Below are 21,821 nucleotides of genomic sequence, written 5' to 3' on the forward strand. Positions count from 1 at the left end.
TAGTATTTTGATAAAATAATACTTTATATATATATATATATAATAATTTTGAATAAATTAAAATAATTTTAATTTATATTATAACACTATAATAAGGTAAAGATATTTTTAAAATCAGAAATAAAGGAGCGCCCCATTTTTTTCCCATAATTTTTTATTTATTTTTCATAAAATATAAGAGGCCGTGCCACTATCCGTATTTATGTTTTGGGAATATTTATGAGAAGCACTGCATCAAATTTGAACACGTTATTGGATTGCAAAGGAACCCTATTTAAATGAAACTTTTCAGAATGGATTATATTTTTAATTCATAATTTGTATTTATTTTGCATCACGTGGCTATCCACACGGAATTGATTCCTTCCGTGTTGAGATTGAGATGGAAGATTATGGGGCGTTTGGTTTTAAGTTGTATTTTTTCAATGAAAAATTGAGGTTGAAAATATGTAAATGTATAGTTGGGATTGAGAAAATGTAAATGGAGTGTTTGGTGAATATGAGGTTGAGTTGTATTTTAGATGTCCATTTACTTATTTACCCTTACTAAAAACTTGAAAAAAAATTTATATATTTTTTACAAGGGTAGATGTGTAATTTGAACTTTCAGGTTGGCATAGAGATCCTTTTTGCCAACCCTCAATTTTTCATTACCCCAACACCATATGTACATTCACCATCTAAACCTAAACACCCATATGATGTCCATTGCACAAATTTTGAGAACTCAACTGAACATTTACATCTGAGGAACCATAAACCAAACACCCCTACTAGGACTGTAGCGCAGAAGATATGAGAAATAAGTGATTACTTAGTCAAAAAAAAAACAAAAAACAAAAAAAATCCAGTCTAATTAAGTACTTGTAGACGATACAATACAACGATACAAGTATACAATACATAATACATAATATGTCCATCAGTGCAACGATACAATACATAATATGTTCGCTAAAAAAGACAATTTCTACAACCTTGACATGAAATTAACTTAACACCAAATGCAGCAACGCTAACCAGACAGTAAGGTTACTTGAAAAACTCTAAAAGGTCACAATAAGTGAATCCAACATTGGCAACAGAAGTCGAGGGTGGAGATCAAACCCTATCCAGCCTTAATGCATTCTCAAACTGTTGCTCAACGTCAAGATACTGGCTCCTCGTATTGTAATTCGATGATGATTGCTGCTCACGAAGCTTAGAAGCAAGGAAAGGCCGAGTCAAAAGGTAGAGCAAGGAGTCACGATTAGAGAGCACCAAACCAGACAAAAGCTTATTGTGTGCATTCTGAAATGCATTTGATATCTTAGGTAGTTCAACCCAGCGGACTGTTCTAGCAGCATTTTCCATTCGCTCGAAAGGATCCTCTATCTGTAAAGTTAAAAGATCATCAACTAGCCACAGACTGCAAGCAATCATTCCAAGAAATTTCAGCAGAAACATCAACAATCTTACAATCAGGGGCGGCGATCTATAAAAACGACGGCTGATTCGTCGTCCTTCATATGTTGAGATGCTATAATCCGAACCATAAGTTCTAATATCTGAAAACTGCACATACAGATTAGATCTTGATCAATATCTCAACAGCCTTTCTATCATAGTTTACTTTAAATAATTTTAAGATAAGAAAATCGAGAGTTGTTGAGTCTAAACACTAAATGTTGTACTATACAATTAGGTACCTAGCCACGAATCTAAAAGACCGCACCTTGTCAAAAAAGGACAGCAAAAGTTGAGCAAGAGAGTTTTGGTTTCTAAGTCTGCTAGATCTGAACCTCTGTATATTTGCAGAACACACATCCTCAAAATGACTCTCAGAGAAGCTACTCCATCCTGCAGCAACAAACAGTAGAAAATCCACACTGAGAAAACTCCTATATCATAATTATAGACATGCAGGTGTGCAAAAAAAGACTGCAATAAATAAAGATGTTACTAGGCTCTAGAAGATTCACACCTCGTTCAGAAATTCTTTCTTCGTTAATTATTGCTCGCAGTGGTGGGAAAATTGGTGGTTCACGTGTCTGGTAAATAAAAAGTAAAACAACACATAAGCAGTCTTATAACCAAACCACACGGAGAATTCTAGAAAAGCATTTGATAGCTGATATTGCATCAAGAAAGAAGCAGAAAAGAATCGCAGACTCACAACTTTACCTGAAAATGGAAGATAACCAACAAACAAAGGGCATACGAACTTAAACTCCCAGACTTTGGATCATTAATATCTTCTGCTTTAGCCCACTCCTTCAGCTGAGAAAAGGAATGGAGTCACATCACAAAGGAGTCTAATAACAGTATAAAAAATTCTTACAACGAATGCTGACCACTAAAACCATGTCGCGGAAACGGTCATCTATTTCAGATAGCCATTTGAGAACGTTGGACTTCTTTACACCAAGATGATTGTTAACGGAGACATCAAAAGAAATATTATGCTGCCTGCTAACGTATTTAAGCAGAGGAACTCTTGCATTCGGAATGTACTCAACAGAACTAGCAAGGCCTGAAACAGAGATAGCAAATAGAAATCACTCACACATTTTTATCCTTGCGTTGAAGATTCCAGATTGACAATAAACATAGTTTTACAATTTTCCTATTTGCAGATTTTGTTGTGCCTTTTTTATATTTCAAAATAGGCCAACAATTGTAAAAAGTATACCTCCATATAAATAATGAGTTATTACGGTATAAAATTATTTCTTTGTGGGTATCTAGCTTTGCATGCTTTTAAATTAGTACCACCATATTCATATATAAGGAATCAACAACATTGTGTTCATTACCTTCAAATTCAAATAGGGCTACTGTCTTAAATTCATGGGAATTTGTCCATAATTGAACTTCTTACAAAATGACAGCCCAAGAGATGACAACAAACCCATTGGTTGATCAAAGTAATACATATAAAACCAAAATTTAAAAACAGAACCCATTCTATCGTGATATTTTGCATTCTTATGTAAAAGGATAGTTTGAGTTTTCTAAAACTACCACATGCATGAAATCATGGTCTCAGTGTGATGTGACATTATACATATACTTAGTAGGAGCTCTACTATATGAGAGAATAAGTAGACGGTCCCAAGTAGGAGTTGGAACATCTAATATGCCCTTAAAGATGCATGACCAACTCTACCAACCTATTCCATGATTTGTGTTCCATTCTAAGATTTAAAGATAGTTAAAGAATTGACTAACTTTGCCCTTCCAAAGGAGCTTTTTCCATAATGTGTAGACTTGAGCTTTGAAAACAACTCACTGACAACGTAATCTTCTTTGTGCAACATCTTATTTTACTACTAGAAATGATTTAGTTTTGTGGGAACTTGCTTTTCTATTGAAATTTAAGAATTCCTATTTATTAATTCTAAATTACATATTTATTTCAAGATAGACTATTTTTATAGAAAAGCAAAGCTAGCATATCCGACAGCCTCTAATTCTTCACCTCTGGCGTCATCTCAGTCACCCTCGGCCATTGTCCTGTTATTTTCCCATTCACTACAGCATTAGTCCCTCCCGTACCTACTACCTAAGTACTGTGTGTCTGTCAACACTGATACGAAATCAATCAATGTTATGAACTTGAGATTGAATTTGGTATAAACTAAAGACTTTTAAACATTGTAAGTATTACTGAGTGAGAATCTTAACATATCAGTTGTCTTTGCTACCAGGCCATCTCCTCTGTTTAAGAGATGTCAGTTGACTTTGCAAATTGACATCACAATCTCTTAGGGGGCGTTTGGTTGAGGTTATCATTGATAACCTTAGTTATCTATCTTAGGTTGTTTGGTTCAGGTTATCAACGATTCCCGTTATCATCGATGTCCGCCACGTCACTTTTTTGTCAGCATTCGGCAATCATACTCTGAAATCATATTACCTCCGATTTTTTAGTTTTTGTCAATTCTGGAGTTACCTCCGTTGTTGTTCCTTCGCACGGAGTGGCAACGACAAGCCGGTGTCCGACGGGAGGCGGGAGGCGGGCGGGCGGCGGTGGTGGGCGTTCTGAGGGAGGCAGGTGGCGACGGCAAGCGTCCGACGGGAGGCAGACATCCGACGGCAGGAGGCGGCAGGGGTGGCGGGCAGGGGTGGCGGGTCGCGGGCGTGAGAATAGGGAGATCACACAAGGGAAATCAATTTTTTTTAATTAGGTTTTTTTAACTTAGATTTTTAATTAAAACTTTAATTAATTGAATTAATCAACTCCTAGCTATAATTGAGATCAACTAAATAGATCCAATTTAAAATTATCCCAAAAATTCTAAAATAATAAAAAATTTAAAATATTATCCAAATTTATTTATTTATTTATTTATATATATCATCATTAATATTAATAATATTATTATTTTTTTATTTTATTTTATTAGTTCCCCGGACCCCGCATCTGCACTGATTGATATAATATAATCTCTGTACTAAGTTATATACTAAAACTTCCAAATAAATAGGTTTTTATTCTATTACCTAAGATTGAACCAAACAATGTTAGGTTATGTTTTATTCCCTATAACCTAGTTATGTGATTACCTGGTAATCACATAACTAAGGTCATACATGATAACCTTGAACCCAAAGTACCCTTATTTCCCTACCTTTTCCCTTTAAGTTGTATAGAGTGATAAGGTCTAGAGACAATCTTATCATTTTGTAGAATATATTGTAAATATGGATAGTTTGATTTAGATTTATTTGATTAGATATTATAGGCATATTTTATTTGATTTGATTGTATTTCATTTCATAAATAAGTAGGGAAAAGGTGTATAAATAAGCAATGATCTTCATGTACAGATTTAATGTCAAGAATTTGAGAAATTCTTCATTCCAATTCTCTCTTTCTCTCGACGGAATTCTTCAAGTTCTTTCTCTTTCCCTCGGCAGAATTCTTCATGGTATCGGATCAATAATCTGCCATTGAATCTATTTTGTCACAAAGGCTACTTCCGGCACAGCAAGACATGGACCATCTCTTTCTTCAAAGTACAACAAACTCTTAGAAACCACAATCTTGTTCTCGCCCATTAGCTGCAACAAAAAATTGAAAGTCATGTCAACCCAATATGAAATTTCAGCCCACTCAAGCCAAAAAAAGCCCACTGCTGCCTCAGCCCATCTGGAGTCCATTGGTTATTCAACCCACAATGAAGGTATTTTCCCGCCATTAGATCTCTCGAACGATGGATTATTGACTCGGACACATCAAATCACATGATGGACAACATATCCCTCCATAATTATGTTCCATGCCAAGACAAGTTCAGTATTCATGTTGCAAATGGGTCCGTCACAAAAATCATCAGCATTAGTTCCATAACGATAACGTCAAATATATACTTGAAAACAGTGCATGTTCCTACAGTGGACTGCAATTTATCATCCATAGGAAAGTTGACTCATTATTTTAAGTGTCTTGCTAAATTTTCTCCTAAACAGTGTCAATTTCAAGATACGAAAACGAGGAAGACGATTGGCAATGTTGAATCGTGCTCTAAACTCTACATTATTCACGAGACTTCGCCTCACTGCAAAAATTTATCTAGCTACCACTCTACCTCTTTCAACAATAAATATGTTGAAATCATATTATAACACTATCATCATGGTCATCCAAACTTTATTTATCTTGCAAAATTATTTCTTAATGAAGATGTCAATTCCTTTCAGTGTGAGTTCTGTCAACTTGCTAAGCATACACAAGTATCCTTTCCAAGTTAAGTTACATACCATCTAAACTCTTTTCACTCAATCATAGTGACATTTGGAGATCATCTTGTATTAAAACTCTTATAGGAAATCGTTGGTTCGTTTCATTTGTTGATGATCATACTCACCTGACTTGGTTGTTTCTAATGAAAAATAAATCTATAGTAAGTCACATATTTACATAGTTCTATACTATGATTCAAACCCAATTTCAGACATCTATTCAGATAATCAAAATCGACAATGTCAAGAATACTTTGCCTCCAATCTTGGTGCTTTTCTATCCTCAAAAGGCATCATCCACCTTAGTTCATGCATTAACACTCTTTAACAAGATGGGATTGCCGAACGCAAGAACAAGCATCTTCTTAAGGTAGCTCGCTCGCTCACGTTCACTTCTAATGTACCAAAACCATTTTGGGGTGATGTCGTCTCCATAGCCACCTATCTCAGCAATCGAATGCCCTCTCGAGTTCTCAATTTCCATAGTCCAATTCAACTTCTCAATCATACCTACAAAAGTAATCTCTCAAAACATTCCTGCAAAAGTATTTGGTCGTACATCATTTGTTCACATCCACCATTACAATCGTAGTAAACTTGATCCAAGATCCACCAAATGCATTTTTCTCGACTACTCATCATTCCAAAAAGGCTACAAATGCTATTCACCTATCACCAAGAAAACCTACAACACCATGGATGTCACTTTTTTTTAACAACAGCTATACTACTCTAGTTTTGATATTTAGGAAGAGAATGTAAGTGAATATCATCATCCATTATACTGTTCTGGATTGGACCCCGACATAATTCACCCTTTATCCAATCCCCTTGTGTCACCTCCCATTCTTGCATCTCCTCCTCCTGTAATGAAGCAATTTCAAGTATACACAAGATGAAAGACACATTCAGCACCAATTCAAGAGTAGAACCGGATCCAACTCCCACATACATTAACTCAGGTACGATAATCATAAATCTACTTCACCTGTGGACTATGCTGTCTGGAAACTTGGAGACGAGAAACGGGAAACGCGGAAATGGAAACGGAAAACGGCAATAGTTGAAGTTTCCAAATTTTGGAAACGTCGAAGACCAAGTCACTGCACCGCCATGGGAGAAGGTTGTGTGAGCTGCTGGAAGAGCAGCAAGAGCCGTTACTGCTCGATTCCTACCTCTTGCAGCATGGCTACTTGAATAGAACATTAGGAAAAACACAGATATGGATGTTCAACCGATCAAGGCAATTCAACAAACACAAAGCCGGCGAGATTACAGGATCAGTGAATGAACAAAGAAGATGAGCACCTCGATTATCTTCGAACAACAAGAAGAACATTAGGAAAAACACAGATATGGATGTTAAACCGGTGGAGGCAATTCAACAAACACAACGCCGGCGAGATTACCCGATCGATGAATGAACAGAGATTTGTTGGAAGATTTTTTCCACTTACGTAAGTGTTGAGCTGCCTGACGAAGCTGGAGAAGTTGTTGTGCTTGAAGTAGCAGGGGAGGAGGACCCGAGAGAACTCCGACGCGTTCTAGACGACGAAGCTCGCGTTGCTGGCGCTCCACGAGACGACGGAGTCCGTTGCCGGGTCGTCCACCATCTCGTACGTCTTGACGAGGAACGGCGGCGGGGAGCTCGAACCGCCGAGGGACTTCCGTCTCCATCGGCCGACCGGCGGCGGACCTCCGAGCGAAACCGCTCGTTTGCGGATCAAAATCGCGCGAGAAATCTGCGGAAAGGCGCGACCTTTACGTCGGCGCACAGCCTGCTCCCGGCAGCTCGCACAGCCTTCTCCCAAATCTGGCCGTTTCTTGTAAGTTTCCACGGATGGAAACGTTTCCCAGCGTTTCGGAAACAGGGACGTCAGTGTAGTTGCCGTTTCCAGACAGCATAGCCTGTGGATAATAACCTTGACATTCCGATTGCTTTAAAGAAGGGAGTTAGATCCTGCACAATGCATCTCATCTCCAACTTTATTTCTTATAAAGGACTGTCCCCAAATTATCGGACGTGTATCTGCCTTTGATAATATTCTGGTTCCAACCACAATTGATAAGTTCTCAAACACCCTGGATGGAGAAAAGTTGTTGATGACGAAGTAAAACCCTACAAAAGAATGGTACATGATCTGTTTGTGAACTACCAAAGGGAAAGAAAGCAATTAGGTGCAAATGAATTTTTAAAGTCAAACACAAAGTTGATGGTATAGTTTAAAGACTAAAGGCGCGTCTTGTAACCAAAGGGCTGTCACAATCCTATGACATCAATTTACAAGAAACCTTTCCTCCAATGGTCAAGCTCAACACTATCAGAATCTTATTCTCTCTAGCTGCAAACAAGGACTAGCATTTATACCAACTGAACGTCAAAAATGTCTTTCTAAATGGTGACTTGGAAGCAGTTTACATGGAAATTTCCCTAGGCCTTAGCACCCATAACAAGGTATGCAAGCTTCACTGAATGATCGATGAGCGCGCTAGAGTGCATGGGGGGAGGGGGTGTAGAGCTTTTCACTTTTTCACTCGTTTTTATAAAACTTGTTTAGTTTATCAAAGTAGGCAGGGAAAAGTAAAGAGCAACAAAACAAAAGACGTTTTTTTTACTTAGCTAGCCTGCATCTGCAACTCCAAGACTCACAATCGTTAACCGCTTTCGATGGGCAATATACTAATGTCCTCAAAAAGGAGGTTTGCCTTTTACAAAAGATAGGGACCGATAATAGATGTTACCAATCCTTTTCAAAAGAAAGCACGAAAAGATAAGAAAAACTAAAACAAAATTTACCGACAAGTTAATAAAAATTTGAGCGCAATTGTCAAAGCAGCACTTCGGCATTTTGTCAGAATTTTAGAGCAGAACGTGAGTATGAAATAGTGCAAAATTATTATTTTGAAGGTGTCGGTCGCAGCTTCTTTTAAAAGTCATTTCAGGCACCTAAATCCCTTTTTGGGCGTTCTGGCTCGATCTGATCTGATCTGTTATCACCACGATTGTATCCATCACCGTACGCCTGGAACCCTTCTGAACACCTAGACTGCCGATCTGACGAGAGATGGGCGAAGCGATCTGATTGGTATCTGATTGTGGCTTACCCATCCTCGGGCGTCCCTTCTAGGCGCTTGGATGCTGACGTGCTCTGCTCAACCAACATCTGCCAACTCATCTGGATGTGGGAGGTTGTATTCAACCAATCTAGGCATCTGGAACCCTTCCATACGCCTGTAGTTTTGTTCCGGGCCAATTTCATACTCAATCCTTGCATCACAGAATTAGTATAATAGACATAATATATATAGTAACTGTCTTACAACTGTCTGGTCTTGACTTTTGGATTTCTAGTAACATCCTACGTCAAACCGACGCCTACTGTTCTCTTCAAGAGAACGAGCCCTCACCCACTTCTCTCAATAGAGTTTACCTGGTGTCAAATGTTAGTCCTCTAGACTCCGTTTGCACTTCTTGCTTAGGCTCTGATCCTCGACCGTCAATCTCTGGTCTAACTTGATCTTAGTCCTGCAAATCCCATCAAATCCCTCCATTTGATGTCCCTGATCTGCTAAGACTTCCTTACCTAGCCATGGTCCAACTAACCGACTAGAGATTTCTCTTGCCTAGCCATAGTCTAGTTAGCCCAATAGGGCTTTTTCTTTCCTAGTCATGGTTCAACTAACCTACTAGGATTTTTCGTTGCCTAACCTCCAATTAAGATTTGTCTTACCTAGCCTCCAACTAGGACTTCTTTGCCTAACCTCTAGTTAGGGCTTTTTTGGTTGTGCTACTTGTACACTTAGTTAACCTTTTTTAGATCACAAATAAACTTAACTTTGACCATTTGTTATTATCAAAACTTATGTTCGATTATCTGGTGCTCCCTACACTAACAATTTTCTCCTTTTTGATTATAGCAATTCGGTACAAGTTAAGTAAACATAGTCCTAAAGTAAAAAAACAAATTTAAGGGGCAAATTTGAATTTGAAAATAAGGGGCAAATTTAAATTTAAAAGTTTATAATCCACTCCCCCTTACATAATCCTCAACTATTGTCATTAACTAACTATAAAAAAATAACAATTTTCACTAAATTTAGTCAAGTGCATGTCTCCAGCTAGTCATTTACTATAAAGGATCACTTAACTTGATCAATATTAATTTATATTTTTAGCTCAAATTTATGATGGTGCACTGACATAAGCATCTGAAATCCAGACTTGACCCTAAACATCCCACACCATTCTAAGTGTTTTAGTACACAAGCAGAGTAATCCTAGTGTGCTTGTGAGATACTGACTGTCTAAATCTAAGATTTCAAATAATTTTGAAAATGATATAGAAAAATATAGGATTTGAAAAGTCTAAGTTTTGAAAAACATTTATTTTGAAACATGGGTTTTGAAACATAGGTTTTGAAAATCATAAGTTTTCAAGAAAACATAAAAAAAATTCTACTGTACTCAGCACATTCCTAATTAATATGGTAACACAATTTAAGATTAATAAAGGTTTGTATACACCAAGTCAAAAACATAATCAATCATAGCTATGGTAGTGTCAGTCTGAAAGTTGCTAGAAACTGCTACTCTACTGGGAGATGGAGGATGACTAGTGCTCAAAGATCTGAACAACTCCATCATCTCAAGATGTCAGATCTGCCTTTGCTCCTCGAGTCTCTGAAACTCACTCATGACAATCTGTCGTAAACCGGTGACTGACTCTTAACGACTAGTCACTCTCTACTCTAAAGTGAGAGAAGCTGGAGGTGGAGGAAGCTCAAGAAGGTCTGCAAGATTAAGGTTAGGCAACTCCTCATCCTCTGCTGGTGCTGACTCAGACTAAGGTTGGCCTTCCCTTCTCCATGGCATAACATAGTTGTCATCTATATGGATTTTAGCTAATGAAAATTATCTAACACCTATCATGTCAAATTCACTCAAGGGTGTAACCTCACCACTAATAACATCAATCCCTATCCCTAAACCAACTAATAGAGATGTCAAAATATAGCAGTAGGGCATCTGCACCATCCTGCTAGTGTTGATGCTAGATGAGTATATGATGGCATGAAACATGTGCAGACTGATATCTGTATCCAGCCTATGACAAAATGCATATAATAAGAATGAATGAAAGGTCGCATCATCGCTACATCTCTAGTGGTCAAGGGTAGAATGCATGTCACTAAGATTCTATATAAAACATAATCCTGTATCCTGAGTTTGACAGAGGAGAACTGATTCACAGTAAGTACCCTCTCCTCTTTAAAGAAATACGAGTGCATCATATCTAGTATAATATGGGAGTAGGACTCGCCAAATGGTAAGACCCTAGAAGGATAATACAAAAATGCACATAATGAAGGTCTAAGTTTTAGATGATCCCTAATGACAGGAGACAATATAAGACTCTATTTGCAACTCCAGTATTGTAGGAAAGATCATCAATTTTAACCAAGTTATTATATAACTCGGCACACAATCCTATGTTAACCGAGCTAGTACAATAAACAAGATTACCTAATCTATAATAATCAATTACCTCCACAGATGGTATGCATGATCTCATGAAAAATGTCTTACAGAGGTATTTAATATGCAAGAATTTGTATAAAATAGATGAAAACCTAGCCCCAAATTCCTCTATAGGAAATCTAGAGTCAGTACTAAGAGTACTAGAGGTGCCAACCTCAGTGGTCTTATTAATCCTATCAACATAATTAAATAATTTATTTCTAAAATAACTTAAAATAAAAAATGAGGAAAGATTAGGGTGTTATCTAGGCATTTTTTACCACTAGAATTGGAAAGAACAATCCTAGACAGCTCAGACGTTAACTGAAGTAAAAAAAATATGGAAAAATAGCTCGGAAACTCAATTGCAAGTGTCTGGAGCCGAAAGCTTTGAGTGCCTTATAAAACCCCATTCGGGTGCCTAACCCATCGTTTCGGACTGCCATGTGGCGGCGAGAAGGAACGAGGTGGGGCACCTGGGGTGGTCCGAGCGTCTCAACCCTTAAAAAGGCTAGCTTTTCAAGTTGATTTCCCGCCAAAGTGCATAGTGTGGCAGGACACCCGGAGGCGGCCCAAGCGCCTCAAGGGTTTTTAACAGGGCGCTTGGATTCGTTCCAACCGCTAGTTTCAATAGGTTTTTTTATTAGAATTGAATTTATTAGATTAAGTTTTAATTACTTTAGTTTAAGATTAAGATTATTGATTAAGTTAAATTATTAAACTAGGATTATTTAATTAAGATTAAAATAATGATTAAGCTTAAAATTATTTCATTAAGATTAAATTTAGGTTTATTTATTAATTAATTTTGAGTCAGGTTTATTAGTTAATTTTGAACTGGGTTTATTAGCTAATTGAATTAATTTTTGAATTAATTAACTTAAGATTTTTAATTAATTAATTAATTTTGAATTAAAGTGTTTTAATTTAGGTTATGAATTATTGAGTTGTGATTGAGTTAAATTAAATTAATTAGATTAATTGGACATTAAGTTAAATTAAATCGATTAATTAAGATCAAGTTAATAATTAAGTTTAAATTTAAATATTATTTGATTAACATTTCTTTAAGATTTTATTTAACTTAAATCACATCAGGTTTATTAATTTAATTAGATTAATTTGATTTAGTTTGAGTTAATTAAAGTTAAACTTATTTAAGATACATTTGAATTATTTATTTAAAGTTTTTAATTAAGTTCAATTATTAAGTTTAATTGAGTTTTAATTTTTTAGAATTTAATTGAGTTATTTAAGTTTTAATTTTCGGATTTAATTGTTTAATTAACTTAAGTAGTTTTGGATTAACTACACTTAATTGATTAAGGTTTAATTAATTAAATTGGATTGATTTAATGAATTTTAGATTGATTAATTAAAGTAATTAGCTTAGTTTTAATTAATTGAGTTGGTTTTTGGATTAGATTTAAATTGACTATATCTCATCCATTTTTAGATTTTCAAACAATGTTAGTCCCGTAGGTTTAATTGTGAGATGGTTTGTCAATTTTATCTTTATTAATTTTGATTTTAAACCTATAACTTTACCTGGTCTTGTGTTAGATTAAGATTTATTTATCAATTAATTAAATATAAATTTCAAAAATTGACTTCCAAGTTGTGACAAGGTAAGGGTCTTCTTGGTTATCGGAGCAACGACCACTTCCTAGACAAAACCTTTTTAAAAAATTGTATATTCAACCTTCTTCTTAGGAACTCTAGTCTAACTAGCCCATGTTAAACTAAGATAGCTTCAACTAGTTTCACTAAGTCAATTGTACCAGATAGAATAATTCAGCTTACACATGCTTTCGATCAAGTTTCCCTAACTGACTATCATCTCAATTCCTTCCGATGCTAGATTGTCAAAATTAGATTAAGTTTTTTCTAACTAATTATTCTAAATTAAACATAAAATAAACTAAGCATGCATCAAGAAATAGTAAATCAGACAATCATGCATCTATCTAATTATGATGATTTTTCTATTAGCTCCCCCTGGATCACGACATGATAAAGTCTGGTCAAATAGTGGATCTGATTCTTGGAGATCCAATATTGGTTCAGTCCAACTTGATTAGTCAAATTGAACTTGGGAACTCATGCTTAGATTTATTGTCTATTGATTCGATTCATTAATGATAGGTATGATTTAAATCGCATTTTGGCTTTATATCCGAGTTCGGATCGATTGTACATGACTCTTTAAGTCCCGAGTATCATATCAAGATGCTTAGAACCCGAGGTGAACCATTCCAATGATCCTTTAAGGTTTTCAATTTGAGTTTACAAATTAGAATTTTCTTCCTCAAGTTATTGGACTTGAGTTGAAATTTCAATTTGAACTTGCTCGGTTGAAACATTTCAATCAGTCTTCTCCTTAAGGGATTTGACCTCCTTTTGGAGAGATTTGACTCGGACATTAGATTTGATTAGTTTATGAGTTAAGCAAGAAATCATTAAGTACAACTTCTCTACTAATTGAGCACTTACAGTGGGATTTAGACCTTCTAAAACGGATATGGATCCGTGACTTGACTCAAACTCAGCTTCGGACTCGGTTTCAAAATCGAGCTCAGACTTGGTCTCAGCCAGTTGCTCTCATGTCGGTAGTGCCAAGAAGCTCGCCTAAGCTTCTTCATCTGACTCTTCTGACAAAGACCCGTCCTAAGTTGCTTTTAGCGCCTTCCTCAGTTGCTTCTTGTCTTTCTCCAAGTTTGAGCATTTCGTCTTAAAGTGTCCCTTTTCATTGCACTCGTAGCAAATGATGTCAGCATTTGCTTTTGTGGTTCGACTCAATCCCATTTGATTTGACTTGATCACCTTTTTAATCTCATGCTTGGTGAACCAGTTCTTTCTTCTAAACATCTTCCGAACTAGATTGACTAGTTCGGTGGTGATCTCCTTGTTGTCTTCTAAATCCGATTCGTCTTCGGATTCGGATTCGGATTCGGGTCGAGATTTGAACTTCGGCTCCTTAGTCTTGATTTTCTGTGCAAACAAGGTGATACCTTTCTCGACTGTAGTTGTATTAGATTGCTCATGAAGTTCAAATTATATTCATCTAACCTTACCTTTGAAAGATCTCGAAAGACCTTGTAAGCATCGATCATCGACGCCCATAAGATATTTCTCGGAAAATCTTTCAAAGCATACCTGATTACATCCCATTCTCGATTAGTTGTCCGATCGTGTAGAGCCGATTGAGGTCTTGGATCTGGGAGTGAAGTTGATTTGCCCACTCTCTATCCTGCATTTTTATGTTATACAATTTATTTAATATCAAATCACGCTTGCTTACCTTTGTGTCAGAAGTCCCTTCGTGGAGTTCGATTACCTTCTCCCATAGGTCCTTTGCGTTGATGAAGGGGTTGACGCGATTTAGTTCGTTTATCAAATCACACTGGAGAGTTTGGGTCATCTTAGCATTTGCTTCGATTTTCCATTTGGTGGCGTTGTCCCACTTCTCGCATCCCAGTGGCATTCCTTGTCAGTCAAGAGTGTGAATCTGGTTTGAATGATGTTCCATATGTCTACCTGAGTTTTGAGGTGGAACTTCATTCAGCCTTTCCAACAACCGAAATCATTTCCAATGAAGAGCGAGGGTCGAGCAATGTTGTAGCCCTCTTGATGTGTCATTTTGAATCTTGCACACAGAAAAATAAAAACGTTCCAAGACTTTGTCTTAGATTAGTAGTGTGGGAAGAATAGAGTAGCCGAAAGAAAATTTCACTCGAGTGGTGTTGCACTAATTTCGAGCAATTCGAAAAATCAAAAATTAATCAAAAGAGGTGATTGCACCTAGTCTGGCAAAGAACGAAAAATCAAAAACAAACGAAGAAAACAAGCTCGATTGGTGCTTGCACCTTTTTTCGAACACTTCACTATGATACCAATTGTAGGATCAATAAACACGGTAGAGGAGGGTAAATAGCACTTTTCGCTTTTCCACTCGTTTGTGTAAAACTTATTTTGTTTATCAAAGTAGGCAACGGAAAGTAAAGAGAACAAAACAAAAGACGCGTTTCTTTTTACTTGGTTTACAACCTACGACTGTTACTTCAAGGGTTGCAGTCGTTAACCACTTCCGATGGATAATATATTAATGTCCTCCTCAAAAAGGAGGAGGTTTGCCTTTAACAAACGATAGGGACCAGTAACAGATTTTCTCAATCCTTTTGAATAGAAAGTACGAAAAAATAAGACAAATTAACATAAAAATTACCGACAAGTTACTAAAAACTTAAGCGCAATTGTCGGAGTAGCACTTCGATGTTGTGTTAGAATTTTGAAGCAGAACGTGAGTATAAGACAATGAAAATTTGTTGTTATGAAGGTGCTGATCGCAACTTTTCGGCTCAATCTAATCCAATCCACTATCATCACGATTTTATCCATCCTCGGGCACCTAGATTGCTGATCTGGCAAGACTGGACGAACGATTTGATTCGTAGCTGATTGTGACTTATCCATCCCCAGAGGCCTGGATCCTTTCCGAGTGCCAGGATGTTGACGTGCTCTGCCCAAAGAGTCTGCCAACTCATCTGGATGCGAGAGGTTATATTCAACCAATCCAAGCACTGGATCCCTTCCAAGCGCCCAGAGTTTTGTTTAAACCAATTTTATACTATCCCTGCATCACAAAATTAGTATAATAGACATAATATATATAGTAACAGTCTTACAACTGTATGGTCTTGATTTTTAAATTTCTAATGAAATCCTAGGTCAGATCGACGTTTATTGTTCCCTCCAAGGGAAAGTGAACTCATCCACTTCTCTCAAAAGAGTTTACTTGATACCAAACCTTGGTCCTCCAAATCCTATTTGGGCTTCTTACTTAGCCTTTGATCCTCGACCCCTAGTCTCTGATCCGACTTGATCTTGGTCCTCCAGACCCCATCAAGTCCCTCCATCTGATATCCCTAATCCGCTAAGACTTCCTTACGTAGCCATGATCTAACTGACCCACTAGAGTTTTCCCTTACCTAGCCATGGTCCAACTGGCCCATTAGGGTTTTTCCTTGCCTAACCTATAGTTAGGACTTGCCTTGCCTAACTTCCAGCTAAAACTTTTCTAGTTGTGCTACCTACACACTTAGTTAACCTTCGTTAAATCATAAATAAGCTTAACTTTGACCCTTTTGTCATTATCAAAACTTAGGTTCGATTATATGATGCTCCCTGCACCAACATTCACAAGTTATTATATGGTCTTAAGCAATCTCCCATAGCATAATTTGACAAGCTAACTACTTTTGTGACAAAGCATGGATACACTCAGTGTCAAGCAGATCACACCTTATTTGTGAAAATCTCTCCCGAAAGGCAGATCACCATTCTTATTGTCTATATCGATGATATCATCATCATTGGTGATAATGAGAAAGAAATTACAAGTCAAAAGGGGCTCCTAACTAGAGGTGTAATCTAACCGAGCCAAGCCGAATAGTAAGAGACTCGAGCTCGAGCTCGGTTCGTTTTCCCTAAGCTCGAGTTCGGCTCGAGTTCGATTCGAGCTTTAATTCTTATGCTTGAGCTCGGCTCGTAATGAGATTAAATAGTTTGCGAACGGCTCGAGCTCGATTCAAAAATGACTCATTTAAAAGTTAAACGAGTTTAGTTCGAGCTTGGTTTGAAAATAACTCGTTTAAAAATTAAACGAGCTTAGTTCAAGCTTAGCTCGTTAATATATAATATTTATAATTCATGTAATATATATATATATATACACACATTCGCGAGCCTCTTAACAAACATGTTCGTGAGCTTTTAAACGAACATGTTCGCAAGCTCACAAACCAAATACTATTAAGCCCGAGCTCGACTCGATAATATTTTCAAGCTCGAAATCAAGCTCGAGCTCGGCTCGTTAGCTTAATCAAACAAACTTTTTTTCGAACCGAGACTCGAATAGCTTGCGAGCGGCTTGGCTCGTTTACACCCCTACTCCTCACTCAAGAATTTGGTACAAAAGATTTCAGGAATCCAAAATTCTTCCTTGGCATGGAACTGGCTCCTAAACACAGAATATTCCTATCATAACGGAAATTCATGTTAGACCTACTAAAAGAAACAGGCATGCTTGAGTGCAAGCCTGTGGATACTCCGATGGATGCTTCCAACAAAATTGGCTTTGGAAAGGTCCATGCACCAGTAGACAAAGGGAAATATCGACAACTTGTAGAACGTCTCATCTAACTATCCCACACACGACCTGATATCGGATTTCCCATTAGTGTGGTAAGTCAATTTATGAATAATCTTACAGAAGAACACATGAACGTTGTCTATGAAATCTTGAAATACCTCACGAGTACCCTAGGCAATGGGTTACTATTTCGAAAGAACAAAGATCGAGGTATACTTGTGTACTCAAATGCAGACTGAGCTGGAGATCTTACAGATAAACAATCGACCTCGAGCTATTGTACATATGTTTAGGGTAATCTAGTAACATGGAGAAATAAAAAGCAATTTGTAGTTGCAAGAAGTAGTGTTGAAGTAGAATTTAGAGCTCTTACACTTGGAATTTGTGAAGGTATATGGATTCACAGAATCCTAAAAGAACTCAGTATAATCACAGATAAAGCTTTAATCTATAATGTGACAATTTAGTAGCCATCAGCATTGCAAAAAATCCTATTCATCATGACAGAACAAAACACAAAAATTGACAAACACTTCATTTCAGAAAACATAGCAAAAAGATCTATGAAACTCTCGTATATTCCTTCATGACATCAAATCGCAGATATACATATGCTCTCCCAAGGATCAACTTCGAAGAACTATGTGACACATTGGGCATGTATAATATGTACAACCAAACTTGAGTGTGAGTGTAAAATATATTGTAAACATGGATAGTTTGATTTAGATTTATTTGATTAGATATTATAGGCAGATTTGATTTGATTTAATTGTATTTCATTCCATAAATAAGTAGGGAAGAAATATCTAAATAAGCAATGATCCTCATGTACAGGTTTAATATCAAGAATTTGAGAAATTCTTCATTCCAATTCTTCTCTTTCTCTCACAAAATTCTTCAAGTTCTTTCTCTTTCTCTCGGTAGAATTCTCCATTTTTGTTGTCAAAGGATAAATCCCGAATGTATCTTGGGTGGAGGGCTCGATAAAACCATCTGATCTTATGATTTTTAACAGAGAATTTTTTTTGTTGTCCCCGGGGCAATGGTGCAACGGTAGGACATCCGGGTTGTAACTCAGGGACCCGCGGTTCGATCCCCAGCTACGGCGTATTTGCAGGAATTTTCCTCCAAATGGGGAACGCAATCAAAGGATGCTGGTCATCCGGATTGGCCGCCGTATGCGCTTCCCGATTTACCCTGGTGGTTGGTGGGAAACTTCCGTGGGACCGGACCGACCACCCCCAGAGATGTGGCTACTGGGATTATCATTTTTTTTTTTAACAGAGAATTTTTCTTCAAGTTTGAACTTTCTAACATTATCGTGTCTTGTTTAGATTTATTTTCTGTTAATTGCTTCACTCATTTTGCTGTGTTAATCATCTTATATGTACTAAACCCTTGATCAGAAGCTATACATAAAAAAGAGAAGATTTAAAAGACATTAATAGGAAACTAAGATTAGTGAAGATTTAAAAGAGAAGATAATATTTAGATTCTCCCGATGCAAATTTTTTGATGGCAATATTCCAAACTTATGCTTGCTAGACAGCATGCAATATAATCATAGCAGCCAAATTTTCAGTAAAAATTCAAATCATTATCAATACACTAATTCCAAAGTCGTGTTCTTTTCTAATATACAATTGATAATCTAAGAACTAAAAACAACAGCATTATTGTTTTAAAAAAAGTATACAAAGAAATTGCGCACCAGTTCTTCGCAATTCTCGCATTATTTTCCATAGTATATTGTCTTCTTGGCTATTATCAATTTGAACTGAAACATCTAGATCACCCCATTTGGTGTAAAGGTTGGACACAAATGAACCAAAGGGCTTCACTGTTGACACTGCATCTATAAAATAATTAGCTAGAATTCAGTGCAAACTGCGAGGACAAAATTTTGATTCAATTGAAGACAGTTTCCTTTAACAAAACTTGGTAAGTCAAAACACCCCTAGTGTTGATGTGATATTAAACTGAAATATATCTATGGTCAATGTGTTTTTCTTGATAAGTTAATCACAAATTGCAAGGCAAGGATATACATAAAATTTTGATATTTTTTTCTTGGTACTAGACAAATTAACCCATCATATTCAAGATAAACAAATAACTTTCTGCGATTGTATCTGCAGATTAGATTGTGTTAATTGATACATTAAATTTGAATCCCAAATTTTGGACAAAAAAACTTTAAAAGATAATTAGAGACCTAAAGATTAGTAGAACAAAAAATGAAATATATGACATGCAATTCTAGAAGCAAGAAAGATGTGATGAAATGATTATGATGAATGAGCATGAAAACCCTGTAAGTAAAATCTTATATAATTAGATGTCTAAAATAAAATCACTAAAATATTTTTTGAGTCAAAATTCCCTATATTATTTTAAAGTAATTAAACTAAAACAAAAGTAGAGAATATCTATTCTTTGGACAAGGTAATAGTATCTATTTATAATTTTCTACAGCATAATGTAGTTGAATCCTTTTGCATTGTTTTCTTAAAGAAACAACAGCGTTCCCAAGCATTCTGTTGATAAAATGTATTGTCAGCTTAATTTTTTTTTGAAAAAAATCTTAAGAATATTTCAACCTTTTTTACTATTTAATCCAACTGCAAAAAACAAATTCACTTTTACTAATTTCATTCCTCATTATTAAATATCTTACCTTAAATATATAATAAGAAGATGCATTAATCGGTATTAATGGAGGCAATGTTAGTATCAATATGAGAATTTTTAATTATTCAGATGAAGAAATTTATATTAATTTAATAACAAATTATGATTTATTAAAAGTTATTGTTATTTTGGTAAACATTTAAGTAATTTTAATTTTTTTTAAAATATGATAATTATGATACTTATGAATTATTAAATATTATTATGCCATAAGATATTTATCAATTTATACGAGAATTGTAAAAAATAACAATTAATTTGTATAACTGCTTAGTATATACAATATTTTAATAAACTAAATATTTATACCCACAAAATGTTTATTAATTGAATCGACTCTCACTACTAGAAATGGAAATATTAGGTTACAAACACCGAAAAAAATTCATCTAGACACTAGTAAACTTATACATTATGGAATTCAAGTTTGAGCATGAAAGTGGCTGTAGATACTATAAACCATATAATCTCAAAAATTACCTCGAAAGGCTGTCAAACCTTGAAGACAATCTTCCAATTTATTGATCTCAATGAGCCGTTTGATTCGATCATGTTCCGCTGGTTTTATCTCAACAAGGATGTCTCTCAGACAAATCTCAAGCACATGAAGTCTATTGTTGCTAGTTGATGAAGAACCATATGAGTCCATTAGTCAACAAGATTATATGAGTGCCTGCAACAGCAAACAATGGTTATATGTAGAAAATTACATGATCAACAAAGAAAGTTTGGGATCTTTCTACAATTTAATTTACAAAATACCAAGAAATGACAAACAACGCTTTCTCTAAGAACAAGTGTGCATAACATGCAAACTATGAGAAATTGCACTAGATATAACATTATGACCTTTGGTAAAAAAAAATATTAATCCAGAGTAACTTGTCCATTCCCTTGGATAGATTGCTAAGTGTTATATGCGAGTTGAGACCTACAGCTCCAGTTTTGAAAGAGTCAATTAGATTGGTAAGGAGACTATACTGATCCAACAAGAGTAAAGGCACACCGAGTTATCCTTTCTAACATTTAATGAACAGAACATTCGAAAATTCCAAAAGCAAACAGGAAAACTCATACTTTGCATACATTTTTAGGTTTCTCCAGAAGATTTTAAAAGGCCCCAGACAGAAAAACAAGAGATCCGCTTTATCCGTTAAACAAGGCATCCAGATGAACAAAGAAAAAGGAGAAACGTCATCGGATAAAAACAAAGCGCCCCGTCAACCATCAAAACCCTAAAGTTTGCATGGCGAAGAAAGAAAAGCACGATCAAGAAACATGAGAAACTCCACTGCATACCTCAGTCGCAGTAACGATCAACAATGACGTAGGCCCGAGAAAAGAACACGGAGCAAGAGATCGGATAGATTGGTAGTGTTCGCCGGTGAATCTTTTCAAATCATATCCTCCACAAAGCAAAAATTTATTACCATTTTCGCCGTTTCTTTACCGGTGTGCGTCCCTCTCCTCCCTCTCTTCTCACTCTCGCCTCTTTCTCTCTCTCTCTCTCTCTCTCTCTCTCTCTCACCTCTTTCTCTCACTCTCACTCGGAAGTGAAGTGGGTTCCTTAGGGAATAAGTTAACCTTTTTCTACAACAAAGGAAGTGAAGTGGGCTGCGTCGACTCCAGCTCCTTGGGACGTGCTCTACGTTCCATAAACATCGACGCGCTGAACATACCCATTTTATACTGGATATATAACGAAGGCTGTGGTTGACCATCCGGGAAAGG

General features: G+C 36.2%; 1 protein-coding gene across 2 annotated transcripts; it reads right to left on the reverse strand.

Moving 5' to 3' along the window:
• Nucleotides 1-832: 832 nt before the first annotated feature.
• On the reverse strand, nucleotides 833-21,629 carry LOC141827709 (protein HESO1-like). 2 transcript variants are annotated; one of them, XM_074715028.1, is made up of 9 exons: nucleotides 21,390-21,629; nucleotides 20,571-20,763; nucleotides 19,111-19,248; nucleotides 2,334-2,512; nucleotides 2,164-2,259; nucleotides 1,964-2,030; nucleotides 1,715-1,839; nucleotides 1,459-1,554; nucleotides 833-1,374 (listed from the first exon to the last, which is right to left on the reverse strand). In XM_074715028.1, exons 2-9 carry the CDS (start codon nucleotides 20,737-20,739, stop codon nucleotides 1,102-1,104), a joined length of 1,143 nt encoding a protein of 380 aa, XP_074571129.1. In that variant the 5' UTR covers nucleotides 20,740-20,763; nucleotides 21,390-21,629; the 3' UTR covers nucleotides 833-1,101. The 2 variants fall into 2 exon arrangements, with proteins under 2 accessions (XP_074571129.1, XP_074571128.1); XM_074715027.1 differs by having other exon boundaries at nucleotides 19,111-19,254.
• Nucleotides 21,630-21,821: the final 192 nt, after the last annotated feature.

Source organism: Curcuma longa, chromosome 4 (assembly GCF_044706935.1).
Source record: "Curcuma longa cultivar G26 ecotype Majalengka, Jawa Barat chromosome 4, ITB_CL_G26_1.1, whole genome shotgun sequence".
NCBI lineage: Eukaryota > Viridiplantae > Streptophyta > Magnoliopsida > Zingiberales > Zingiberaceae > Curcuma > Curcuma longa.

Excerpts from the sequence above, each read along its gene's own strand:
- LOC141827709 (XM_074715027.1), bottom strand. The coding sequence starts at position 20,739 with ATGGACTCATATGGTTCTTCATCAACTAGCAACAATAGACTTCATGTG. Across the intron at positions 1,840-1,963 it reads AGAAAGAATTTCTGAACGAG|GATGGAGTAGCTTCTCTGAG; the intron begins GTGTGAATCTTC and ends TTGTTGCTGCAG. Across the intron at positions 1,375-1,458 it reads ATAGATCGCCGCCCCTGATT|ATAGAGGATCCTTTCGAGCG; the intron begins GTAAGATTGTTG and ends TTAACTTTACAG.